The 25,094-nt window shown below is 38.0% G+C and overlaps 1 protein-coding gene across 2 annotated transcripts; it reads left to right on the top strand.

The window, feature by feature from the left end:
* Positions 1-410: 410 nt before the first annotated feature.
* On the top strand, positions 411-24,881 carry LOC132194191 (zinc finger protein Gfi-1-like). 2 transcript variants are annotated; one of them, XM_059615332.1, is made up of 5 exons: positions 411-722; positions 3,876-4,037; positions 8,142-8,970; positions 10,984-11,165; positions 23,590-24,881. In XM_059615332.1, the coding sequence occupies exons 1-5, from the start codon at positions 470-472 to the stop codon at positions 23,772-23,774; spliced, it is 1,611 nt and encodes a 536-aa protein (XP_059471315.1). In that variant the 5' UTR covers positions 411-469; the 3' UTR covers positions 23,775-24,881. The 2 variants fall into 2 exon arrangements, with proteins under 2 accessions (XP_059471315.1, XP_059471313.1); XM_059615330.1 differs by having other exon boundaries at positions 10,972-11,165.
* Positions 24,882-25,094: the final 213 nt, after the last annotated feature.

Raw genomic sequence — 25,094 nt, 5'->3', positions numbered from 1 at the left:
TTAACCCACGCTCGCTCCAGAACCAAAATCTGCATTTGCATTGAGATGAAAATCCTCAAAATTGGGAAAAAATTTCCCAAATGAACATTTTTCAAATACTTAAAATCTAAAAATTTGAAATTTAATTAAAAAAATAAGTAAAAATTTTGGTAAATTTTGAAAGTAAAAACAAATAAATTTATTAGATGTAAAATAAATAAGGGTTAAATGGAAAAATCACTTGGATTATTCGCAAGCACTTGTACGTACACAGCAGGTGAATGAGTCGGCGGGGTGTGTTTGTCGGTGGCGCGGGGTGAGCAAGGGTGAGATTATCCGGAATTGATAGCGGTGGTGGGGGCCGCGGTGGGTGTGTGCAGCACACCAAAGATTGCCAAGAGTGGCCTGGCGGCTGACAGTGTGCAAGTGGACCCACCGGCAGGACAGCAGCTCGCACCGAGACCTTCCTGCCAGCAGCTCAGGGTCCGAAATGGAGACGATCTCGTCGTCGCACCCCATCGACTTCACCCTCAAGTCGGCGGCGGTCAACAACAACAACCTGGACGATTCGTCCTACCTTTACCAGAGGCACAGCAGTCCGAGCAGCTCGCCGAACGTCAGCAGGTCGCCGAGCCCTGCGGCGCCTAACTCGGCGCCACCTTCAGGGCTCAACCTGTTTCTCGGCAAGGCCAACTCCAACTCCAGTGCTTTCAGAATTGTCACCCCCAAAGGCAAAGGCGATGGTGAGTTCTAATTTATTTTAAAATTGTTAAGACATTTATCATTAAATCATCAACACGTGGTTTTTGTATTCTTCTCTTTAGTTGAATTAAAAATAAGTTTATTGTGTGCGGATCAATTTTAGGAATTTTCACAAAGACTTCAAATTTTCGTTTTATTATTTTGTAATAGAATAGTCTATATTTACATCAATGTTTTATTCAGAAGGTTTTTTAGTGAAAGGATATTGAGCCGACGATGACAAAAACTTTTGCTTTACAGTTGACCAAACTTTCAAAGTCTTGGATTACTCATTTCCTTTCATCACGTAAAAATTTTAAATCTTTTTTTTTTTTTTTTTAGCTCAAAGGTGATTTTGGGAAACTAAAACTAGCTCTACCTGTTCAAGACCAAATCAAATCTGATATCACATATTTCACAAAACATGCAATGAAAATTAAAATGGATTAAAAAAAGTTTCAGACTTCATTTAAGTGCCTCTATATTTTTATTAACTTCTCTGTATTTTTAAAATTATTATTTATGTTTAATCAAAATTTAAAGTAAATTTTTCCAATAAAACAAAAATTCTAATGGTAAGAATTTTAATAATTGTTTTTTGTTTTCTTTATTCAAAATCGCATGCGCGCGTTAATTTATGACTGGCTGTTTAAAATTTTTGAAATTTATAAAACTCTTACTGAAATTTAGCGATTTAGCAAAGCTTGAGATTCTGTCATGAAAATGTTTACAAATACAGTGGCGTATAATTCTTGAAACAAATTTTTTGTTTCAAAAAGGATCTGGGAACGCTTCAGTGCTGCGTTTTCTTTCACTTTTCTCGGAAGGCGCTCGACACGGCTTTGAGCTTTGACTGCGGCTTGGGAATAATTGGCAAAACGTGATTATTTTCAGATTTTGAACAGTAAACCGCGCGCAAAGCTGGCAGCCAGAAATCAGAATAAATATTCCACAAACACCTCTATATATTTTTACTGCGCCTGCGAGACAAAACAAACAATTATTGCGAAATAATTCTGTGTGAGTTGCGCTCCTAAACATTCCCACGCGCACTCTAATCTCTTCTGCTAAAAACAAAAAACAAAAAATAAATCGCGTCTGATTATTTAATGTAAAATGCTAATATATAAGGTTGAAGAGAGTATTTCAGCGTTTAAAAAATTGTGCAATTCAATGAAAGAAAGAGGATCAAATATAAAATGAATTAATTTTTATTTGAAATTTACAAAAAAAAGTAAAAAATTCTAAAGAAATTTGTCTCTTGATTAAGATTCCGCGCCGTACAAACTTTAAAATTAAATGCATAACAGCTTTTTCCTCTGATTTAAAAAAAAAATAATAATTTTTTCTAAAATTTAAAGAACATTTTAATTTTAAATTTTTTTAGATCCTCTCTTCATTTCACTGTTTTTTTTCCACATTTCAAAAGTGCAAAAGATTTCTACTCCCAATTATGGAACTTTTTCACTTTAGTACATGAGAATTAGAGCTCCTGTAAAAGTTCGAAGCACATGAAGCAATTTTTGTCAGCCGATTAAATTGATTTATCTATGGCACTCGGTCTCAAATTCCTTTTAGCGGCGGTGCAGCTCCATAGCGTGACAATCTCAATTGCTGGAGTGTGTGTTAGAAGGGCTGCGAAAATAAATTCCACCAGCGAAAAGAATTCCTTAATTAGAACGGCGCGCGATTTTTTGCCCTGACAAAAAACGCAAAAAGCAGCTCCTCACACACGTGTGACGTCAAGCTGCGAATCTCTTCAGTTTGCGGCACAGATTGCGCCTTTAATGTGCTCAACTTTGACGCAAAGAGACGTCACGGCAGTGCTAATTTTTTCGGTCGCGCATATTTTGCATTCGCTTTTTTGCGGCGCCGTGCGATCCAATTTTTTTCTGCCCCGCGTGCAGTTCCTGAACAACTCTGCTAATGCTGGTAAGCCGTGGGACAGAAAATTCACAGCCAGACGGAGCAATTCGGAGCCGGCTCCATTTCTCGGCCGTGTATTTGCTCGGCAAAAAGTGCGCCTGAGAATGTTTAATTGGTTCGGCTGCATGCCAGCATGCACCGAGTTCCGCCAACGGTTCCGCGTTGCCCAAATGATCGCAAGACCAAAGCGTCATCCTCCTCAAAAGCCTGAGAAAAATTTGCACATTGTAAAATACATGCATAATTTTTTTTTAAACAAGACCTTGTGTATTTTATAATATTTTAAATACAAAAGTTTTGAACAATTACATGCAAATTTATATTCTTTATTCAAATTCTTTATTTGAGTAAAATTTTAAATAATGAAAATTTTATTTTACATTTTTTTTATAAAATGTATAATTTATGTTGCAGGTTAATTTTTATAAAAAAAATTGTATTTTTACTTTTTAGCTTTTAAAATATGTAGATTTTTAACATTATAATAAAATTATCATATCAGCATGTATTTTATTGCACATTTTTATAAGGATTTAAAAAAAAAGTTTGTAGATTGATACGTCTCAATAGTTATTTAATTGACGTTTGCCCAAGTCCCAAACTAATTTATGAACAAAAAACTAGTTCTATTAATACATGGTTCAAAGAAGCAAATAAAACACTGATGAACATAAACCATATGGATTATGCTATTAAGAACAAGAAAGAAATTTCAATTGAAATTAATGCTGAAAAATATTCTATCTTATTTTTTTTTTAATTACTAGTTTTGTTTCCTAAGATGTAATTGAATCAATGAATTTTACGTTACTTTTAATCAATAATTCCAGAGTTGTATTATTAAAGGATTGATTTAGAAGACATATATGTCAAAATTCCATGGAATTTATAACTTTTTTAATTAGGCTAAAATAACTCTATTCAATAATAAATTTAAAAACACACTAGTATTTAAAAAAAATATATATTTATAATCAAATATAGTTTTTCACCATATCGTCTGAAATACTATTAATATTGTTTATTTGCCAAATTGTTACTTCACATTGTTTACATTCAATTGTTGAAAACAACTTATTGTTGGACAAAACGGCACCACCACTAGCAGGAATTTTGCTAAAACTTCCAAAATCGAAAAGACCCCATCCTCGCAGTGAGCCTTGGTTGACCTTCTTACTTTATTTATTTTGATTCTTAGAATGTAAAGATTCTATTTAAAATGTTGGCAGATTTGAAAAGCTCGTCAAGTCCAGGGACTGCTTCGTCAGCGGCCACCCCGGCGGCCGCCTCGCTGGCCGGTCTGAACTACTACAGCCGTCTGTGGGGCGCCGCACCCCTCATCAAGGAGAAACAGGCCCAGAGCCCCGCCGCAGACGAGCCCACAAGCAAAGGTGAGGAAAATGCTTTCTCTCTTTTTTCTTCTTTCATTCTCTCAGTCGGATCGGAATAAGTGCGAGATTGGGCTTTTCTTGATTGCGCCGGCCCGGAGCTTTTTGATGATGCAGGGTGTAATGGCGAGGCATATACTGGCAATCAGCTCCTGACACCGAGAGCTGATTGCACCCCAGGGCACTGAGAGCGCAATTGTGTGCGGCTGTGCATACAGATTAGGCTGGCACAAATCTAGCCGACAATTATAGTTTGCATCCGAGAGCGAGAGAAGCACACGCGAGCGACCTGTGAAACGAGACGCTTGCAAATTATTGTTGCTATACAGACATGCACAGGATTAATGCCGTTTGACGCGTTTGATTATTCTGAATTGAGCAATCAGCCAGCCTTGAAAATTAATTGTATGAACAAAATTAATTTGTAAATTAGAAGCAGTTTTTATAATAACTTTCTTTATTAAATTCTGAAATTATTTATTTAGAATTATAGGCCCAGTTATTTATGAGGTGATGAATATTGTCAATCTAAATATATATTTCATTGCATTGCGAAGTCCTACCAAGTATTACAAAGTAATTAATTTCCACGAAGATCTTGAGCGATAACTAAACCATATTTTTAATTTTGCTTTAAATAACGTTAGATAAGTTATTGCTGGGAATTCTTATGCAAAATTCTTCATCTTTAAATTAATAACTTAATAAAAAAATAACAGTTTTTTAATTATAGAAAAAATATCAGTAGTTAAAAAGATGAAAAATATTGTAAAAAATTTTATTTTTAAATTTATTATTAATTATTATTATTAGTTTTTTAAAAATATTTTTTGATTTTTGTAAAGATCACTTTGTATGTTATTGAAAGGTGTGAATTAGACAGCAAGATGTGTTCGGCTGCCTGTGAGAATGAGATAACACGATATTTACAGCGGAAAGGTGTTCGTTCGCTCCAAGTTGTATGTGTGTGTTTTGTGCGGACGCAACCTGCACGAGGCGATGATGGGTCCTCGATCACAGCGGCAGCACGAAAACGAGAGAGAGCCAGCAGGGTTTCGGTGAAAAAAGGGATTAGCGCCTGTGATAAGAAGTGATTTGATGAGACCACGTGGTCACAATAGCAATAAATCAAAGAACACTCTGCTGTCACCGAAAGCAAACTACACTCGCACCGCGCGTCAGATAACGCCTAAAAAGAAATCCCTTTTGGTATAAGCGGATTCTTTGGAAAACGCGCGCAGCGAATCAAAATTTCAATCCATTCTTAAGGAATGTCGCGATAACGTAATTGGAACGTGATGAGTTAATTCAGGGCGTGATTTCATCGATTTTAATTAAAAATGATGCGATTTTTTTGTGAGTTTAATTTTCCAAAAGATGCACATTGCGTAATTTAACTGATGACAGATATTTTTATTAACTTCAATATTCAATGCATAGTTTAATCAATGTAACTAGTAAATAATTATTTTCTAAATTATCCGTGCAGCATTTAAAATTGAAATACAATAATTATTACCAGTGCAATTTTTAAAAAATCGTTGTTAGAATTAAAAAATAACAAAAAAAATATATAATGAAAAGGATCTCTTAAATTAATAAATGCTATAAAATACTTAAGCATCCTTATTGATAGAAAAAAAACTACGCCAGTGTCGAAATCTAAATTTTGTTTTATTCATTTCACTTCTTTTTTTGTTTGTTACTATCTGCTTTTTTGTACCGAAAGCATCAATATTAATCCAAATTTATTAACTTGACTGATACAAAATTCCCAGCGCGAAGATAATTTTAGGCCGGCGCACATAAAAACTAATCTTGCTGAGGAGTGGCACAAGGATTTCTCTCTCTCTCTCGGCTCGGCATTTTATTATAACTGGGATTTGATATTGGATTACCAGTCGGTATTGAACAGTGACGTGGTTTATATTGTGGTCCTGATAACATTTAACAGGCATAAATCACTCGCCCAACTTTTTTATCTACTGTGTGTGTAAATTGCGCGGTGCGTCTTGTGCAGCGTGTGATCGAGGCAACGCTCTAATCCAGACGCGCACTCGACAAACACTTACTTATAGCAGGGGTTTCGGCAAATAGCATAAACATTATGATATGTCCTTATAAATTCGAGAAAATTGTCATCATCTGCAGCTCTGATATCTGGCGCGCGGACAATAACACTAAAATTCCCCGGCCGTAAAAGTGAGGGAGCAATTAAGCCATTGAAAAGATCTGCGAGAGCAGCAACATATGCCCTCATTCGGATTCATCTCTCGCGGCCCCCAAACAGCAGATGGCATTTTAGTTTTCGGCCCCCGAATTTCACACCCCTATAAAGCACGGAAGCATGACTGCGAATCCACACACGAGAGTTAATAATTTTTTTTCACCCCGCTCTCATGATGATAATTAACGTCGGCAATAAATATATAACACTTCAGAGCAGGATGAACTTGTAATTTACGAATATATATCAAATTGACCGGGATAATTTATTCATTGGGGAAGAAATAAGAAAAGACCTCCATTGTGCGCTCATCATGGCCGAAATTGATTTATTTTTATGTTCAAATTTGCTGTCATAATACGGCGCATCATGCAAAAGAGCTGGGAGTGCCGTGATGATGATGAAAATTGAGGAATATTTTACGATACCCCCGTCGTAAATTACACTTTACCGGTTTATTTGCCCCGTCTTATTGCCTTTGATAAGATTGGGTTATTAGCGCCTCCTCGGCGCGCGGTGATAATTCCCGTCAAGGTTTTAGGTAGTGTGGACCGAAATATTATTTTTTAACAGCCCCGCGTTAGGCTAGAATTTTATGTTTGCTCTTGGTTGTAAAATAATTTAATAACAAGCGTTTCGACGCGAATCGAGTATAAAAAAATCGGCGTGCAAAGTCAAAGAATTCTTATATCTCTCGCTTAAGTTTTATTTTTTACAACCGAGAGAGCTTTGCACTAATCCCTGTAAATAGTATTCAGAGGATATTAGGAAATTAAACGAGACTTGAAATTATTGAGCGCAATTAATTTCGAAATTGCACCTCCTTTGGGGAATTTTTATTCTTATATGGTTTCGATATTGCGTCTCAACTCTGCAATTATTTTTCGCCACTTGATGTGAAACGATTTCGAGCACATGCTATATATTTTATTGTTGTGCTCCTGCGGCCGTAATCTCTCATTAGCATTGTGCACTATGTCAATTTAGCACGGTTGCTTTGTAACGCGTCGGAAGAGCGGCAGCAGATTTGCCGTTTTCCCGGCACACGTGTTTTGTTTCACAAGTTGGGCTTAGGCGTGATTGATAGTTTTTGAGCGGCTGAGCAATAATGAACACAACAATGACTCGCCTGTCGCAACACCCCTCTCGCGATTCCGCTACATCGCCTCGCGCGGCAGTATATCAAAAAGAGAGAAAAGCGCTCATCAAGTAATGAGCTTTGTAATTTTCGCTGTGATAACATGACCCCCCCCCCTCGATGGTCGGAAAATGTCCGCTGACCAACATTAGTTTATTTTTACACCTCAGAAATAATATTTTTTTTCTTCAGTACTTTGTCTTGAATATTTTCTTGTTAATTAAATATTCAAATTTCAAATATCACTATTATATACATACTTTTAAGAATTTGACCTCTATTTGAGCTAGAATTTGAAGTAGATATGTTTCAAAACTAAATAAATTTAATTTGCTGTCATGATACTCAGTTTCAAGTCGAGGAATTAGTAATAACATTTTGATACCCCAGGTTAACTTAAGCAACATTATTATTTTATTTTAAATACACCTTGTTAAACAAATGAAACTGTTGAAATCGATAAAAGTTTATTGTTTAAAAATTTTAATAAATACTTTTAATTAAAATAATAGGATTATATTTTTAAATATTATTAAATGAAATAAAATTGCTAAAAGCTTGCTTAAATTATTGATTAAATTTATATGAGATAAAATTATTTTTATTTAAATTTTGTATGGCATTCATTTTTGTATTTTTTTATCATCAATGGTATATTCGTATCTATCCAGGAATGATGAAAAATATTTTTGTTTGAATAATCTTTGGAAATTATATTAAAATAAATTTATAATTGTTTCAGGGAGCATCACATTTGGAGTGAGCCGACTGGTGGACTCCCGCAAAAACCCCTCACCCTGCGACGAGGACAAGCCCTCGTCTCCTTCACCGCCACCCCCGACCAGCAAGGCCGACTCTTCCAGCAGCAAAACCCGCGTCTGGCTCGGCGGCCGCGACACCCCCGACTCAAAACAAAACGCGGTCCAACCTCCGGCAAAACACTCGGAGACTTTCAGCGTCAGCGCCCTTTTGAGCCGACCTGACCCCGCGCGCAGGGTCCTTCCTGACGTCCCGCGACCCTTTTTCTACCCTGGCCTCGACCTGAAGGAGCATGCCCACTTCATCCCCCGCCACTTTCCCCTCCTCGGCCTCGGCCTGTACGACCGCGAAGGCGGCCAGGCCCCTCCCCACTTTGGCTCCCTCTACTTCAGTTTGGCCGCAGCGGCCGCGGCCGCCTCCCAACCGGCCGTCACCTCGCCTAATTCCACGGCCTCACCCAACTCGACGGCCTCCTCAACGTCGCCCCCGGAGGCGGGATCGGCCGCCCCTTACCACGAGGAACTGTTCCGCCTCCGGCACCACTTCCACCACGCCATGCAACACGCGGCCGTGGCCGCCGCGGCCGCCGCCATGGCGAACGGGCCGTCGGCCAAGTCGCAAGAGACGGGCGGGCTGTTGAGGCCCGTGGGGCCCCTCGGGGACGTGTACTCGTGCATCAAATGCGAAAAGATGTTTTCGACGCCGCACGGCCTCGAGGTGCACGCCCGGCGCTCCCACAACGGCAAACGGCCGTTCGCCTGCGAGCTGTGCAACAAGACGTTTGGACACGAGATCAGCCTCAGCCAGCACAGGTAAGCAGGTGCTTTGTATGTCGAGTGCTTTCCCTTTTTGCCCGCGCGCCTACGTGACGAGATGGAAATGCTGGCGAACCCTGAAGACTCACTGGTGGGCCCTCCCGGTACTCTTTTTTTCCGGTGACAATTGTGCTTTACACGAGAACACAGCACGCAGCCCCCATAAATTTAAATCAAAATTATTTCGGCCTGAATCTTTCATTATGCGCAAAATAAAAAAAAATAAAACTCTGTTATAAGCAACGCGAGGAAAATAAATCATATAATATAAATACTCAAAATTTTGAAAAAGTTCGTAATAATTTAGAAGCTGATTTTCTAGCAGTAATGCGAAGTGTAAATAATAATTTGATTAGAAAGCCAAACTTATACATAAATTTTAAATTCTAATTAATCATTGTGAGTATTAAATCATGATACAATCAAATGATCAAAAAACTATAAATTTTTCTTACTTTCTTCAGATTTAAAATTACTCTTTTACATTTATTATATTTTCTTGATGATAATAATTTCATCTAATTTTAAAATATTTTACTATTACTAAGAAAACATTTAATTTCCAATTTTTACTAAAAAAGAAAATGATGTTCTAAATGGAATTCTTTATTTAGCTTCCTTTTCACCAGATTAAATTTCACATTTCACGGTTTTCCAAAAATATCTCTGCACCGAACACTGAAAGCCAGAGCTCATTCCATCGCTTCGCGCGCGTCTGTTCAAATATTCAAGCAGAATTTGCGGCGTTCCATGTTTGGGAAAGCTGCATGAAAGGTTGACACAATCCTGTTCAGCAATGAGATTGCGAGGCATGCGGGTTTTCACCCGGCTGTCAGTGGCATTGTATTATGTGAGCCTGCCATGAATACTGCAGCATTTTTCAACACGGTTGATTTAATATTTAGCGCCGCATGCATTTTTAAGGACGCAATTGCGATTTTGGGACGCCCGATGCAAAATTCATGCGACCTAAATGGACATCATCAAGAAGCAGAATGAAGGATGGTTTGGGTACCAAAGAGAATAAAATAATATATTTTATGAAAAAAAATTCTCAAAGAGAAGTGGGTAACAAATCTATTTTGTAAGCTGCACAGTTTCACGTTTCATCATGATCAAAAGTTATTTAATTTATGCGATTTCAGGGTGATCTATAGTTGAATTGGTTTATGGAAATTGTGGAAAATTATATACTGCCTATTTTTGAGATTTCAAATGATTTTTTAAAATTTGATTGTTAATTAAATAAATTCAGTGTTTTGCAACATTACATTTGAGTAAATTGCAACTGAAAATAAATTTTAATTAAAAAATCAGCAAAAATTATCAGATTTTGAGAAAAATCAATTAATCATGTATTTTATGGAGATCGGTGAAACAAAACTAGCACATAAAACGTAAGCAACATTAATTTATTTGAAAGTAAGGCGGAAAAGGCTGTCAAGAGTGGCGCCGCATTTGCACGTCGTGTCAGTGTAAAAAGTGAAAAGGCATCGCAAATGCGGTGTTGCTGGCGTGTATGTTTATAGTTAGGTCCGAGAGATTTGATGGTCAGAGTTGTTACTTGGTCTGATGTTTCGGGCAGCCACGCATACACACACTCCTCACACACGCGCGCTCGCTTGCTCGCTCGCATTGTCCCTCGAGATGCGGCGCCTTTAAATATGCAACGCGCCGCCACCCCTTTTACACCGTTTGTGAAACAGCGCCGAGAGCGAAATCCACCAGGGAGACTTTCATATCATCTCTAATACTGTCTGCAACTGATATTTGTGCCGCTTTTTCATTTCCCAACTTTGTACGCGCTCTCACTCGCCAGCGGTCAACCTTTATAAATATAAATTCGCGCCGGGTTAAATTTTCTCGGCACGACTCTCACACCTCGACCGCATAAATTTTCCACACCCCTCCCGCAGAACGGAAAGTCGTCAGAGCAAATTTCAAGGCGAAATTTAATCTGGCGAGTTCTGATGAATGCGGATTTACCTGAAAAATTAGATCTTGTTGCAGGGCGGTGCACAGCGTGGAGAAGATCTTCGAGTGCAAGCAGTGCGGAAAAACGTTCAAGCGTTCGTCCACCCTGTCCACGCATCTGCTGATCCACTCGGACACCCGCCCCTACCCCTGTCAGTACTGCGGAAAACGCTTCCACCAGAAGTCTGACATGAAGAAACACACCTACATCCACACAGGTAGGATCTATTTGAATATTTAAAAATAATTTTATTTAAATTCGGATAAAATTTTATATATACTATTGGAATATGTATAGCTTTTAAAAGTTTTAGCTCGAAGAAATTGAATTGAAAATAAAAAATTCTGGTCTCTTTTCTCGAAATCGAAAAAGGTGACAATTTTGATCAAACTTTAGTTTCGAAAGTCCAATTTGAATCGATTAAAAAAGAAGCTTTTAAGCCAATAATTAGATCTAGTCAATTTTTCAAGTGCTTAATAGTCAAATAATTTAATATTTTAATTTTTTTTAAGTTTTACTTGAATATAAAAATTTGTATTATATATCTTAACATCAAAAAGTTATAGAGAAACAAATATGCTGAATAAAATAACCAACAAAAAAGTCTCCAAGTAAAGCCCACAAATCAAGTCTTGTTTTCGTGAAAGACGAAAAACAATCACAAAATTTGAATTTTGAATCAGAATGACTCAATTTTCTGAGATCCATTATCAGAAATGTGCTTTTCACCAGCTTAGTAATAATATTTCTTCTCAAATCAGCCCTCGTAAAACTTTAAAAATCGAAATTGATTGCGTCGAGGTCAAATTAGCATTGAATGAAAATTGATCTGCAAGCGTCCTGCAGACAAGATTGATGAATTGATTCTCAGCACATCCTGCTCTCTGACACACATTTCACCCTGTCAATATTGTTTTAATTTAAAAAGGTCAATTAAATCCAACCGCACGCCATATTACGTTTCCGCCGACCCGTCTGATTAAGTAGGCCGCCCGCCGGCACGGCAAATATTAACACACACTCGGCCACTGTTGAAATTTATTGTTTGCTCTGTCAGTGACAGGTATGCAATTCCAAAGAATTGGGATTTGATGATCAATAATTGCGAAAATATGGTTTGGGGTCGGGCGTAATTATCGTGGCTTTCGCGGAAGAGAGTTAATTTGCTTTAGGACGGACGTCGCAGGACACGGGCGTGGCACACCCTTGGGAACAGGGTGATTTTCACTACCAGATATGAATTCCACGTGCAGTCATAAGCACTCTGCTTTCATTCTGATAGCACATCAGAAATCTTGATTAAAATTTGGGAATTAAACATATTAAAAAATGATAACAGCTGCCATTTTTTACAATTGTAAACTTCTTGGTGTTGAATAAACGCTAAACAAAAACAAATTTTACAACTTCAAGACTTAACAATTATTAAAAATTAATCTCCAAAAAATTGAAATTTTAACAAAATATATATTTTCTCAGTCCTTAAACATAATTCAAATTTTTGTTCGGACTGAAATTTAATATATATTATATTAAAAAGTCTAAATTTATAAAAGAACTATAATAAAAAATCAAGTTTCGACGGCTACGTTTTCTCATAGAAATTATTTACCACCGTCACAACTTGCTGCGCAGTGAAAAGTTACAGGGGGTTGCAGAGTTTGACAGATGCATTATTAAAGAACAATAAACGACCCCAATCGCTTGAGCCACAATAATCCCCCTGCAAGCAGCTTTGTTGCGTCACACAGCCCGAGAGAGAGAGAGAGCGGCTAAGTTATGCAGCCCGCTGGACGGACGTGCCCAGCAAATAGCCTACTCGGAATTATAATCCGCCGACTGGCAAGCAACGCCGGCCGCTTTGTCAAGTCTCGGATGAATTTTTGATGGGGTCGAGCAACAAGCCTTGGCCGCGCATCCGTCCGATATTTGCACATGCAACATATATACAATGAATGCAGATTACACGCGATCACGCGAGCCCTGCTTTTAAAGAAGGAGAAAAAAGAACACAGAAGTTGTCACTGACGCGCGTGTGGCTCTCTGCGGTCACGCGATGAGGGATTTGGCCTCTCGAATTTATATACCCGCACCCGGCTAATGCTATTTGCACAAGTTGCGGCTGGCCTGTAATTGATGCCGAGTTTGCTTTGGATTTTTATTGTTGCCGAACATGAGATCCTTCTTCATCTTGTTAGCAATCATCCCCTTCTCTCTCTCTCTATCTCTGCGAGTTGCCGGTAAAGCAAGTCTGCGGGAGTGGCTGCTCCGCTCTGCTAATTTGTGCATAATTCATAGCCGGTAATGTAGCCAGCCGGCAATAAGTGGCCTCCCAAGCTCTGGTATTAATAACACCGACAAGGCAAATTAATCAACGTCGGCAAAAGTAACGGCGGCACATCTTCCCCGACGCCTTCTCTCTCTCTCTCGCCACCTCCTCTCCTTCTTCAACCCTCTACGTGTCTTGTGAAACTCAACCCTTTAGATCTTGGCGGCGGCGGGGTTGACTAAAAGATAAATTACTAATTAGTTGGTAATTAATACAAGCGCGCCTGGATAATTTGCATCAGCACACACACAGCAGCCGCCGAGTGGATTTCTCAAGGAATTTTAATTACTCTCCGCAGCTTTGCCTCTTGAATGGTGCGCAGAGAGCAGCTCGATTTATTGCAGTCAGATTTGTTCTTCTTTTTTTAATGTAAATCAAACATAATCTACAACGTGATCCCATTTGTAACTCCCCAGTTAAATAAACAAAATTACATAATTTAAAAATTTAAAGAACAATAAAAAAACATATAGTTAAATAAAGAATTCTGGAAATCAGAATGCTCAAATTACTATTTTTACGCTAAAGTAACTGAAAATTTATGAATTTGTGCCCTCGCCTGTTATTATGAAAATTATTTTTACTGATTCAATTGAAATTTTGAAGTCCATAATAGTTGTCTCTAAATGTTATTTTGACTTAACAAGTAAAAAATGTCAATTAGAAAAACAGCCCTGCCCCCACAGAAATTTTTGCTTTTGTCAATAAAAAAAATATCAAAAGTAATTATTTTTCTGTGTAAAAATTGATCAAACAATTGATATTGACCGTGGATAAATAGAGCCACAGCATAATTTATGTTATTATTTTTTCATAACTTGCAAGATACAGCACAAATTATTTTTTTAGTCATATAATGATTTAATATAGAAATGAGCTGGCTGCATTTTTATTTTATTTTTTAAATTTAATTTACGTACCCACATTAATTTATTGAAAATGTTGTGTAAAATTTTAATATTCTAATTGAAATGTTATTGCTGCGTCTCCATAATACCAGATTTTTTCTCAACCAAGTGCAATTAAAATAATGGAATTGGATTTATCTGACCCCTCTGAAAAATTGAACGAAGATCAAGCAGCCTTTGAAGTACTTAAATAATAAGCTAAAAACGGGAATTATATTTTGCTAAAGCCGGTGCCGGACTCGCTGAGCTCTCGGAAGTGTATAGGGAAATGAGAAAGTTGGCGAGGAAAGAAAGGAGCGGCAACGAATCCAATTATTGCTAACCCAACACTTAACGCGTTCTCTGCTCCTCTCTCTTTTTCTCTCTCATCTCAACTCGTTGGCGCCCTCAGAAAAAGTGCAGGCAGGCAGGGGTGATAAGAGAGAGAGAGAGCGGAGAATAAAAGAGGGGCCGCGCCTCTGCTGGATTACACGAGAAAAATGTTAATTAAAGAGAAAGCTCGCCAAGTAATTTCTTCTCTGCATGAAGATTTTTACAGCTTAAGTACGTGACATGACAAATTATAAAAAACTCCTTGTGGATATTAAACTGGCTGCTCGCGAGAGGGCGCATTTTTTCACGCTCTTCTCCGCATTCTAATTCATGACAGATTAAATTTTAAATTTCATTTCCCGTGCGTTCCTTTTATCGCTGCGCCGCCTTTGAAGCAGCAGGGCTTTAAAGATTTCTACTTAAGTGTTGTTTGTGCGACTTGCGCCGGTGCTAAAAAGCTCGGCGTTTTACGGCGAATCTCTCTCTAGCCCGGCGACTTGCGTCACTCCAGTGCGGAATAATTGTTTTCGAGTGTGATTGAGGAGAGCGAGAGAGTGCTCCGGCGGGATGATGGAAAAGTAAAGCAATGCGAAATTTAGATTGCAGCTGTGTTTGCAGATTGAATAGCGCCAACCCTCAATCCACAGTCCAAATATTATTCTTTCTTGGCGGCAAGTAATTCGGGCTGTATTGCCAGTGCCAGCGAGAGTCGATCAATCCAGCCTAGAGAGAAGAAGACGAAGAACGTAAGACGCCGCCACTCTCCTCCCTTTTCCATTTCCCATCGCTCGGGCGAGAAAAGGCGGCAGAAGAAAGGGAGAAACCGCCACTAGAGAAAATGAAATCAAAGATTGGCTGAAGCCAGACACCAAAAATCAGAGACTGCGGCGACCATTTTGAACCGATAATTTTTATCCTACGCATTTAAACTCGTTGGAATTTCTTTCCAGTTAAGCCACTTTCCTTTTTTATTCAAGAGAAAATTATATTTTTGCCGAGTGTGTTTTCTGGCCGCGCACCACTTAATGGCAAAGTAAACTGAAAGGGCTTGCCAGCCACACACTATTAATTAGAATGCAAACACTGCAGAGCAATAACATCTCGACCCTTTCCGCTTTCATTCGCTTCTCTTTGTTGGTCAAGTGTTTTGCCTGGACAATTATTATTCCTACCGGGCGTCCATTTGTTGAGCAAATATGCGTAAAACAACACGCTCTGTTGGTAAATTAGTTATCTGGACGTCCGGTCGACCGACCGGCAGGTCGCGTGCTTCGTAAATAATTATGTTACTCAACATTTCTTTAACTTACAACTAAAAAGTGCATACATGTATTGCTAATAAATAATAAAAAAAACGGCAGTATATTAAAATCAATTAAAAATCATACTTTAACTTATTTTTACTTCAAGATTTATTTATAATATTAAAACAAACTTTTTTACTTTTTATAAGTTTAATTTGATTTAAATATTACAGCGTTTTTTTCAATATTAAATTTTTAAATATTTGAGCTTGTTATCTCTTTTTATTTTTGATTAATAAAAAATGTAGGTTTTATTTACTATTTAATTATTTATTGATGAATAACATAAGAAAATGTTAAAGTAATACTACTAATATTTGTATTAGGTGGTAGTGATTTGTGTTTATCACAGAAGTGAAATAGAAACTAATTGAAATTATAGACGCTGATATAATAAATTTTTGTGTTGAAAGAGAAAGATGAATTAAGGGTTTAATTTGGCGGTTTGATGCGGGCTGCATGAATAGCAATAAAATAAAATAATAGAATGTTGCATACCGATTTCTGAAAATATAGCCAAATTCTTACGGTCTCGCTATTGGAATTTTAATGCAGAGGTTATTCTTGCTAAAATGCACAGAAACTAAATTTTGTCAGTCATTTAATTACTTATTATTATCATTGTTAATGCTTCAAATTTTCACAATCATTTATAAAGAGTAAAAAAAGTGTTCATGGGAGGAAATATTGCAAGATTAAAATAGTAAAATACTTGAACAATAATTATTTCTGTTTATGTTTTGGTAAGAGAGAGAAATCTTAAGAAATGAATCAATTTTTTAATAAAATAACAACCAATAAAATTCGTCCTTTTTATTTTGGAATTTTTTAATGTCTTTTATCAAGCCTGCTGTTTCAAAACGGTACAATCTACATAGAGTGTCTCTTTAAGCATGAACAAGCCAGTTTGAATATTCGGGCTGATTTTGGTGAGCAAGCTTTTGCAACCGCAACTAATGGTAATTTGATTCACCGTTCACTCAGCGAATATTTCAACAGCAAACAATGAATCGGCTGACGTAATCAGATTAATAAATTAATAATTACATTAGCGATGCGCGTCGGGCCGAACGTGCGGGCACATCAGGCGTGTTGTTATTGTTTGGGAGGCACCGCAGAATTTGTAATTGAAATAACAAATCAACAGCACGTACAAGCAAGCTGAACGAACACGAGAGAGAGCAAGGATTTGATTAAACATAATGGACGCGGCGGCGGCGCCACAAGACAATATAAAATATTTTGTCAAACAGATACAGAGCGCGAGCAGGAAATCTATTCTTTATTGATATTAGCTTTTCGGTGGCTCAGCACAAAGGCACAACTTCACTTATGAATCATTACTCCGGCTAAGTGGATTATGGTTTATGAATGTTTGATGATGTAAGTGGATTATACACCGCACTGCCGCCACCGCCGCATGCAAACTCGCGCACAAAACCACCCTCCGCCGCCGCCGCTCCTCCTCGGCTGCTCTTTTCGCGCGCGCGGTGCCGACCCACCCCCTCTCTGGAAATATAAACATAACACTCACCCCCTTGTACAAACCTCATTTTTAGAGCCCATCCACTATTTTACACGCCACACACTCTCACATAATCAGTTAAAAAGCTCTGCCACTCAACTAAAAAGCGAAATCTCAAGTTTCGCACTTGATTGCTCAGCAACTTTGGGACTTCCGAAAAGCGATTCTCATTCAAACTTGTCACTCATATAAATTTTAAAACTACTAAAAATTTTATATGAAAACAATAATAATTTACATAAATTTAAAATAAAACATATAAAATATTCAACTTTTATGAATTTTACTTTTTTATACTTTATGGTTATTTTTGTTATTTTTTTGTTTACAATTAACTTGATTTTATTTTTATTCAAAAGGTCCTATAACAGAGCGAGCTATTTTTAAACAAAAAGTAAGGCATCTTCAAACATATAGAAACTTGAGCCAACAGAATTCCTAAACTTTCCAAAGCATCATTTGTTGATTCTTTTTGTAATTTTTATAATAAGAATATCCTCACAAAATAATTGTAAAATATATTGGCATAAAAATATAATGAATTTATACTCGAAAAAAATATGCAATATTACAAGAAAGCCTCAAATTGGTTTAGAAATGTAATTTAAAAAAAAAATCTGAAGAGTAGGTTAAAAAAAATTAAAAAAATCTTTCAGTACTTAAAGCCAAAATTACAGCAAATTCTCAAATATCTAGTATCCTATTTAAAAGTTGTGTTAAAATGGTCAAAAACGCTGTTTCACCAGTAAATCTTATTATTATTATTATTATTTAATCAAAATCTTTTTAAAAGTCAATAAAAATTACCAAAATAATTTTTTTGAAGCATAATGTAAGTCAAAACTTTGATTCGCCCCCTCAAAAAATAAAACTTTTCATTTGAATTAAAATTTATTACAAAAAAAATTTGATTGGATTTAGGTGCTCTGGTTTCTGGTTTTAATCAAATCGAAAAGTAAATTTTCATAACCCACCCCGGCCTGTGGCCTGCTCATGATTTGAAGCAGATTCCGCCGACGCCCTGAAATCCACCCGCAACCGTCATAACAGGCCTAATTATATTTACTCTTCCCCGGCAGCAGCAGCAGCAGCCACTCGGCGATAATTTAAATTCGTCGCTGTTGCGTGGGAAAGTGTTTTGCACGCGATAATTACCCAGCGAAAGTGGCCTCGTCTCGGCATTGAATTTCATCTCTCTTCTCTCTCTTTCCTAATTAAATTATACCTAGAGCTACTTTTTCTCCCCCCGACTCGCGCACCCCTGGCATGCTGCAATCACCAAAAGTAGCGAGATCTGGTTGCCGACGAGAGCACATGTGCATCCGGGGAAAAAAAGCTAGGATCGAGGCTGCGACGCGGCCAATAAAACATTATCCAAATCAAATATCGGCCGCAAACATTTGACGCTAATCAAAACTGATGGCTGGTTTGCTCTCGCAATAAAATCCCTTTTTGCATTTTCTCTGCGCCTTTACATAATCGCGGGGCGCGCGCACATGCTGCGCTGTAATTCAATAATAGGAAATCTTTGAGCTCAGATGCGGTTATTGTAATAACATAAAGGAATTCCCCGCGCTCTCCTCCAGCCAGCCGCCTTTTAATGGCAGATTGCGTATCTGTGCTGCGAAAACGACGCCACACTCTCGCGTGTTGCGCAAACCAGCTCCTTTTCAAATCACAAACCAACAGCTTTAATCGACTCTTGGCTGCATTGCACCTCTCTTTAGAAATTGAGTGTAAAGCAACGCGAATTTATTATGCAACTCTTTGCTTTTTAATGAATATACTTGAAATTGTGAATTTATAAGAAAAATGAATAATTTTAGAATTTATTAGTACATATAGACTTTTTATAGGACAATAAAAATCATGTAATATTATATAATTATACTGAATTGAAAGAAAAACGCAAAAAGTGAATATAATAATTATAATATTTGAATTTGACGATTTCATCAGTACTTCTTTGTACCCTTTCATGTTTAACAATTTATAATTTTACAATTTTCCTTTTATTTGTATATCTCAACATTTCCATTCTATAAAACATAATCTGCTTGAAGTGGCTAAGCATGATAAAATATCTTTTAAAATTACATAATATAATAAGCGTTTTGTGCTGCAGCTCTTTCAGTATAATTAAACAGTTTTATTACAAATATAAAATTTATTGAAACATTAGTAGGGATTGTAAACCACTAAAATTACTTTATTTAACATAAATAACATTTTATATAAAATAAAATTTTCCTACATAATGATTAAAATGTGTCATTTTTATTAATATGAAATGATTTTTTTATAAGTATTAAATTTTTATTTTTTAATTTTTCTTATCTCGTTTTTGTATTTATATGGAGACAGAACTTTGCATAGCAGCCAGTGATTTCCAAAGGCTTTGATGGCGCAAAAACGTTCCGGAGCAAAAAACCCCGTGCAAGCAGGCATGTGCCGGAGAGCTTTAGTGTTCATAAATTTCGGGCAGGCACCTTCGCTTCATAAATTTGGCTCAGCGCTCAGCAGCGAAAATCTTGCAGCACACTTTTGCGAAAATCCCATAGCCACCCACACATGATGTAGCGAGAGGGCGAGAGTGAGGAAATGATAAATGTGCGGTGTCAAGTTGGCATAAAGATTATTATATCTCTGGGCGGAACGGGGGTGGTCAGCGGCGCTGGTGCAAAAATCCAGCTCGGGGCCGGCCGCGTGCGTCAGCCGCTGGCTCCAGATGCCCAAGCTAAAATCTCTCTCACGGTGCGAAGAAGTAGAGGAAGAAATCTTTAGAAAACTCATCAGGGAAAAAGCGGCGCGGCGTAATGTAGTTGCTGGGTGGGCGAACGAACGCAGCCCCTGGTCGTTATATGACAGAAGGTGATTGAGATGAGGGAGCTGCCTGGGCAGGAGATTTTCAGAAACTCGTAAAGAGATAAGTGCCGGGTATATCAGCAGCGAGAGAGTGTATAAATATAGTGGAGCGAGCAGTGGCAGAGTGGAATCATATATATATAGTCCTCAGAGCTTTAAACATAGAACCCAGATTCCGTAGAGATTTTTATACTCTTTTCCTTTTTAGAGCGCGCACTCGAGCTTTCCCGGCCGCCGCTCTTTCTCTCTCTCTCTCTCTCTAGCTGCCAGTGCATAGCTCCACACTTTCCAGCCGTATACTGGTGTCGTTGTTAAGAATTCGAAGCACATGATCATAAAAACTCTCTGGTGTAGTTATAAAGCGAGAGCATCCCTCTTGCTCGCTCGCTCTCTCGGAGCGGCCGTTTGCCGACGCGCTCTGCCAGCAGCTCTCTGCCGGACCAGATGAGTGGCTTTGGTTCGATTTCGCAAATTAAAAAGAAAGAGGCAAAGAACAAACCAGCAGCCATGAACCTCCGTAAAAGAAATGTGGAAAAAGACACAGCTCAATAGTTTTTCGTCTCTTAAAGTCGCCAAAGAAAACTGCAATCATTTAAAATAAAAAAGAAACTTTTTTTTTTTATTATTATTTATTAAAATGATTTTTGACAGAGAATGTGGAAATTGCCTCTAAATTGTTTAAAGCATTGGATGTACATTTCTAAAATTGGCACATGCTGAACTTTAAATTTCGCCTGACAATCAGAAATCGAATGAATTAATAAAAATGATGTTAATTTGATCAGATTTGCAAGTTTAATTTGAAACATTGATATTACTTTATAGATTTAAAATTTAGTTTTTACAATAAACTTTTAAATCTATGATTTAATTTAACATGTTTATTTAATTTCGTAATATAATAATACCAATAAATATTTACATTTTTTTATTATTTTTTTTTTAAAGCTTTTATTTTAACCTAATTTATGAAATAATTTAAAAGTGTCATATATGCTGTATATATTTTTTAGTAAATTTTAATAAATACAAACAAATTTAAAGTTTTAGCATCATGAATATGTACATATCTTTCAAACAGAAATATTGGTCCTCTCGCCAAGTTCGTCAACATCTTCAGTTATCATATATCTATGCGGTCTGGATTTGAATAGGAATGATTATTTTTAATTAATTTGGTTATGTATAAAAATAAAAAAAATAATCAAGTGAAAAATAATAAATTAAAAGAAATCATTAGTATTTCTGTGCAAATTAAAACGCTCTGCACTTGCTGCGTTTAAAAAAGAAAGTTAACGTGTGGTGTGTTGAGCTTTCAGTGCCGGCAGTGCAATATTGTATAGTGTAGAAGCAGCGGTAATGAAAGTGCGAGATTGGGAAATATCGATTGGATAATAAGTATTTATGTGGGCATAAAAAATGCACTCAAGAGGGCGAACGCCTCTCGCCGGGCGCGCGCGCGTTATTAATAATAAAAATCGAGCGCCTTTATCGCCGCGGCATTAGTATTCCGGTCAGCGGCAAATCTCGCGCGATATTACTGGTCACTTATAAAACCTGAGATTCGGAGCGGGCCGACGGAGGAGAAGAAGAAGCTGTCTCTGGAGGCCGCCGCATCGGAAATATTGCTCTCAATTTTGTCAAAATCTGGAGCAGCTGCCCGCCGAGACCTGCCGCCGGAATCGTGATTATATCGGCCGCCGGGAGGCAGAGGGCAAATAAATTTCAGACACACTAAAAGTGGCAACGAATCTCGGTGTGCAAAACGCCCAGCGAGTTACGGAATAAAGAAAGGAAATGGTGCGAGTTTACGACTGTCACACATGTCGACGCTCTCACACGAAGATTTCGCTCGGTAAGCCCGAAGCTTTGTCTGCTCGCTTCTCTTTTTCCGTTCCACGCACAACGTACACATATATATATACATCCAAACGGGGTGCGCACGATTTTCTCTTCAGTCTCATTTCACCGTGGCATTTATTGCTGTAAAAGAGAAGCGGCTCCGATTTTTACGATTTGCTCGCACCGCTTTAAGCACGCCGATTCCCGATCAATATCCACTCAGCACCCAATCCCGGGTCCGTCTTTCTTTTTTTTTCTCTCTTTTTCTACTTCACTTGCGCCGGCGGTTCGTTGCCCTCGACCATGTCTCCGGGCCGGTGTGTAATTATCTTTTGCGGACCAACAAATCAGTGCATGCAGATGAGCACGTAAGACGGCGGCGCCGCCGTTTCTCGCTTTGTTCGAGCGCCACTGCCGGGCTGGATTGGTAGACGCCGGCTGACTCCTCCCCTTCAAAATGCGGCTTGCGGCCAGGCAATGGCGCCAATCAATCCCAGTAAAAGATTTTTCCGTGCCCTGCACTGCAAGTGCTGAGGTTGTAACCATGGAAACGCGGCTAATGCTCTCTCGCGCTCGCTCGCTCTGTGCACAGATACGGGGAGGGCGCGTTCGCTACGGGAATGCACTCGCCGAGCGCCAGATGCAAAGGTGCCCCCTCTCCAGTAATGTGCATTATGCAGGAATGCTCTCATTACACCCACGTGCGATGGAAAAAAGTATATAGACGCGCGACAAGGGAGCAAAGTAGTGAGGGTTGCGAAGTTTCCACCCAGCGAGGCAGTTTGCGAGACACAACGCAGAGACGGAGATGTTTTTTGTCTCAATAACAGCCGCCCCTGTGTTATTTTAATCAGAATTAAACCTTGTTGCGATTATATCCTAATTTGGAAACGAAAAAATACACAAGGAAGTAAAATAATGGTCTGTAAAAGTAAAAAAAAGAGCAGTAAAGTTTTTTGTCCATTAAATGGTATCGTGGGTATGCAACACGCGCGACTTTGTAGAGCAGCGAGTTGCCTAACCGCAAAATACGGGTGTCTGCGGGTGTCTTTGTTTTTTCTTAACGATGTTTATTAATGAATCATATTCATTATTTAATAGTCAAAACATGTTGGAATTGGAAAATTTAACGGACAAAATTTAAATATTATAACAAATAATTTAGCAATTTTATAAAAGTTATTTACTAAAATTTTATATGTTTTTTTTTATTTTTATCAATTTTTATTTTGCATTCTATTATTATTAAATTTAATACTTAAACCAGATATATTCATGAAAAACAGACTTTTTATTAGTTTGTTTTGAATAATTTATTAGAAATTGAATATATATTTACTTGAGAATTTCTCAATCAATAGTTTCATCATCAGATCTTTACAGAGAAATTTCTAAGAGGATTGTGAACTATATTAATAAAATATAAATTAGAATTTTTAAAAGTAAAATAATCAAAACAAAATCATAAATCGATTGAGCACTTTTGATATTATTCAAATTAAATACAAAAGAATTGGAAGTAATTTTTAATAAATCATCAACTTGACTGATTGCAGGTGAAAAGCCCCACAAGTGCTCCGTGTGTGGAAAAGCGTTCAGCCAATCATCAAACCTGATCACCCACAGCCGGAAGCACACCGGATTCAAGCCGTTCGCGTGCGACCTGTGCGGCCGCGCCTTCCAACGCAAGGTGGACCTTCGCCGCCACAAGGAGACGCAGCACACCGAGCTGCGCCCATAGCAGAGCGCTGCGGGGGCGGCCGCCGCCCCCGCGCCTGCCAGGGCCGCCACCCAACCGCCGCCCCCGCAGACGTGGTCCTCGGCCGGGCCGCAGTGGCCGGCGCCGAGGGCCCTGTCCGCCTGGGGGCCCATCCCGAACCGCATGCCGTGGCCGTCTCCCTTGGCCGCCCCCGGGGCCGCCTTTCAGGCCGAGGGCGGTCGACCCGGCGGCCCCCAGAGAGACCCTTGGTCCTCTGCATAAGTGATAAACTGACGTGGACCTGACTTCGGGCCCCTTGGGACTGCACGTGTGCAACGCAAACCAAAGAGTTATTAATATTATTATTATTATTATTATTATGAATTGTATAAATTTACCTACAAATGTATGTATTAATGATAAAAACTAAATTTAAAATTGCTATGAAATAGCGTAACAGAGGAGATAATTCGCATCTCATCTGTTCAAAATAAAATGTTTTAATTTTGGAATTCTCATAAAATTCGAATCGTCTCCTCAGTCTAGTGTGTAAATATGAATGGAGCGTCAAATAGTCATTTTTGATTAACTCTCTCTATCTCTCATATCGATGTTCAATGTGCGTCAGACATGTTGTGTTGAAATTAATACTCCTAAACTATTTGCTCTATAGTGGTGCATCGGGAAGGGTGGTAATAACATCAGTAATAATTAAACGCAATCGGGATTGATGTGGATGTAATTTGATCGACAAACGCGGTAATGATATGATTTTCACTTTTGACGAGCACGCGATTTTGGTGCACGCAAAACAAATTGAAGCTTTTGATTTGAATTTAAAAAAATTAATATGCAAGAACTTTGAATCTTTAATTGGACCATAATGCTTTTATGCTCATTCACAATAATTATATTCCTGTTTGTAGCACTTGGATGTACTTGTGGATACAGGCTATACTGTCATAATGATGCCTATTTGAATTTGTTTCATTGTCATTACCTATTATTATTATTGTAATTATCATAATTATTATGGGTGTTTTGTTGGCCGTTTTTAAAGGTTCATTGCAGTGTATTTTGTAAAAACCAAAAGGCACTTTTTGACAAAGTTCATTGTTACAAAATATACGATCAAAAGAATAAATTATTCTACAATCAAACAGTCACTCATTTCCAATCCTGTCATTCATTTTTTTTTTCGATTTTGAAATCAAGCCAGACACGCCGGAGAGAGGATTGACTCAAATTGGATTTGGTGGAGCACGATTCCGGCGTCACACAGCATAAATATCAGGTTTCGTTCATTTGCTTGATTGAGGCTTGCATGCACTGTGATTATTAAGAACATTATCGCACAGCACT

This window comes from Neocloeon triangulifer, unplaced genomic scaffold (assembly GCF_031216515.1).
Source record: "Neocloeon triangulifer isolate White Clay Creek 2 clone unplaced genomic scaffold, ASM3121651v1 ptg000006l, whole genome shotgun sequence".
Classification (NCBI taxonomy): Eukaryota; Metazoa; Arthropoda; class Insecta; order Ephemeroptera; family Baetidae; genus Neocloeon; species Neocloeon triangulifer.
Note: the sequence above shows the minus strand (reverse complement) of the source record. Positions and strands in the feature narration are given on the sequence as shown.

Coding starts and splice junctions, on each gene's coding strand:
- LOC132194191 (XM_059615330.1), top strand. CDS start 470: ATGGAGACGATCTCGTCGTCGCACCCCATCGACTTCACCCTCAAGTCG. Junction 723..3,875: donor CCCCAAAGGCAAAGGCGATG/GTGAGTTCTAAT, acceptor AAATGTTGGCAG/ATTTGAAAAGCTCGTCAAGT. Junction 11,166..23,589: donor ACACACCTACATCCACACAG/GTAGGATCTATT, acceptor GACTGATTGCAG/GTGAAAAGCCCCACAAGTGC.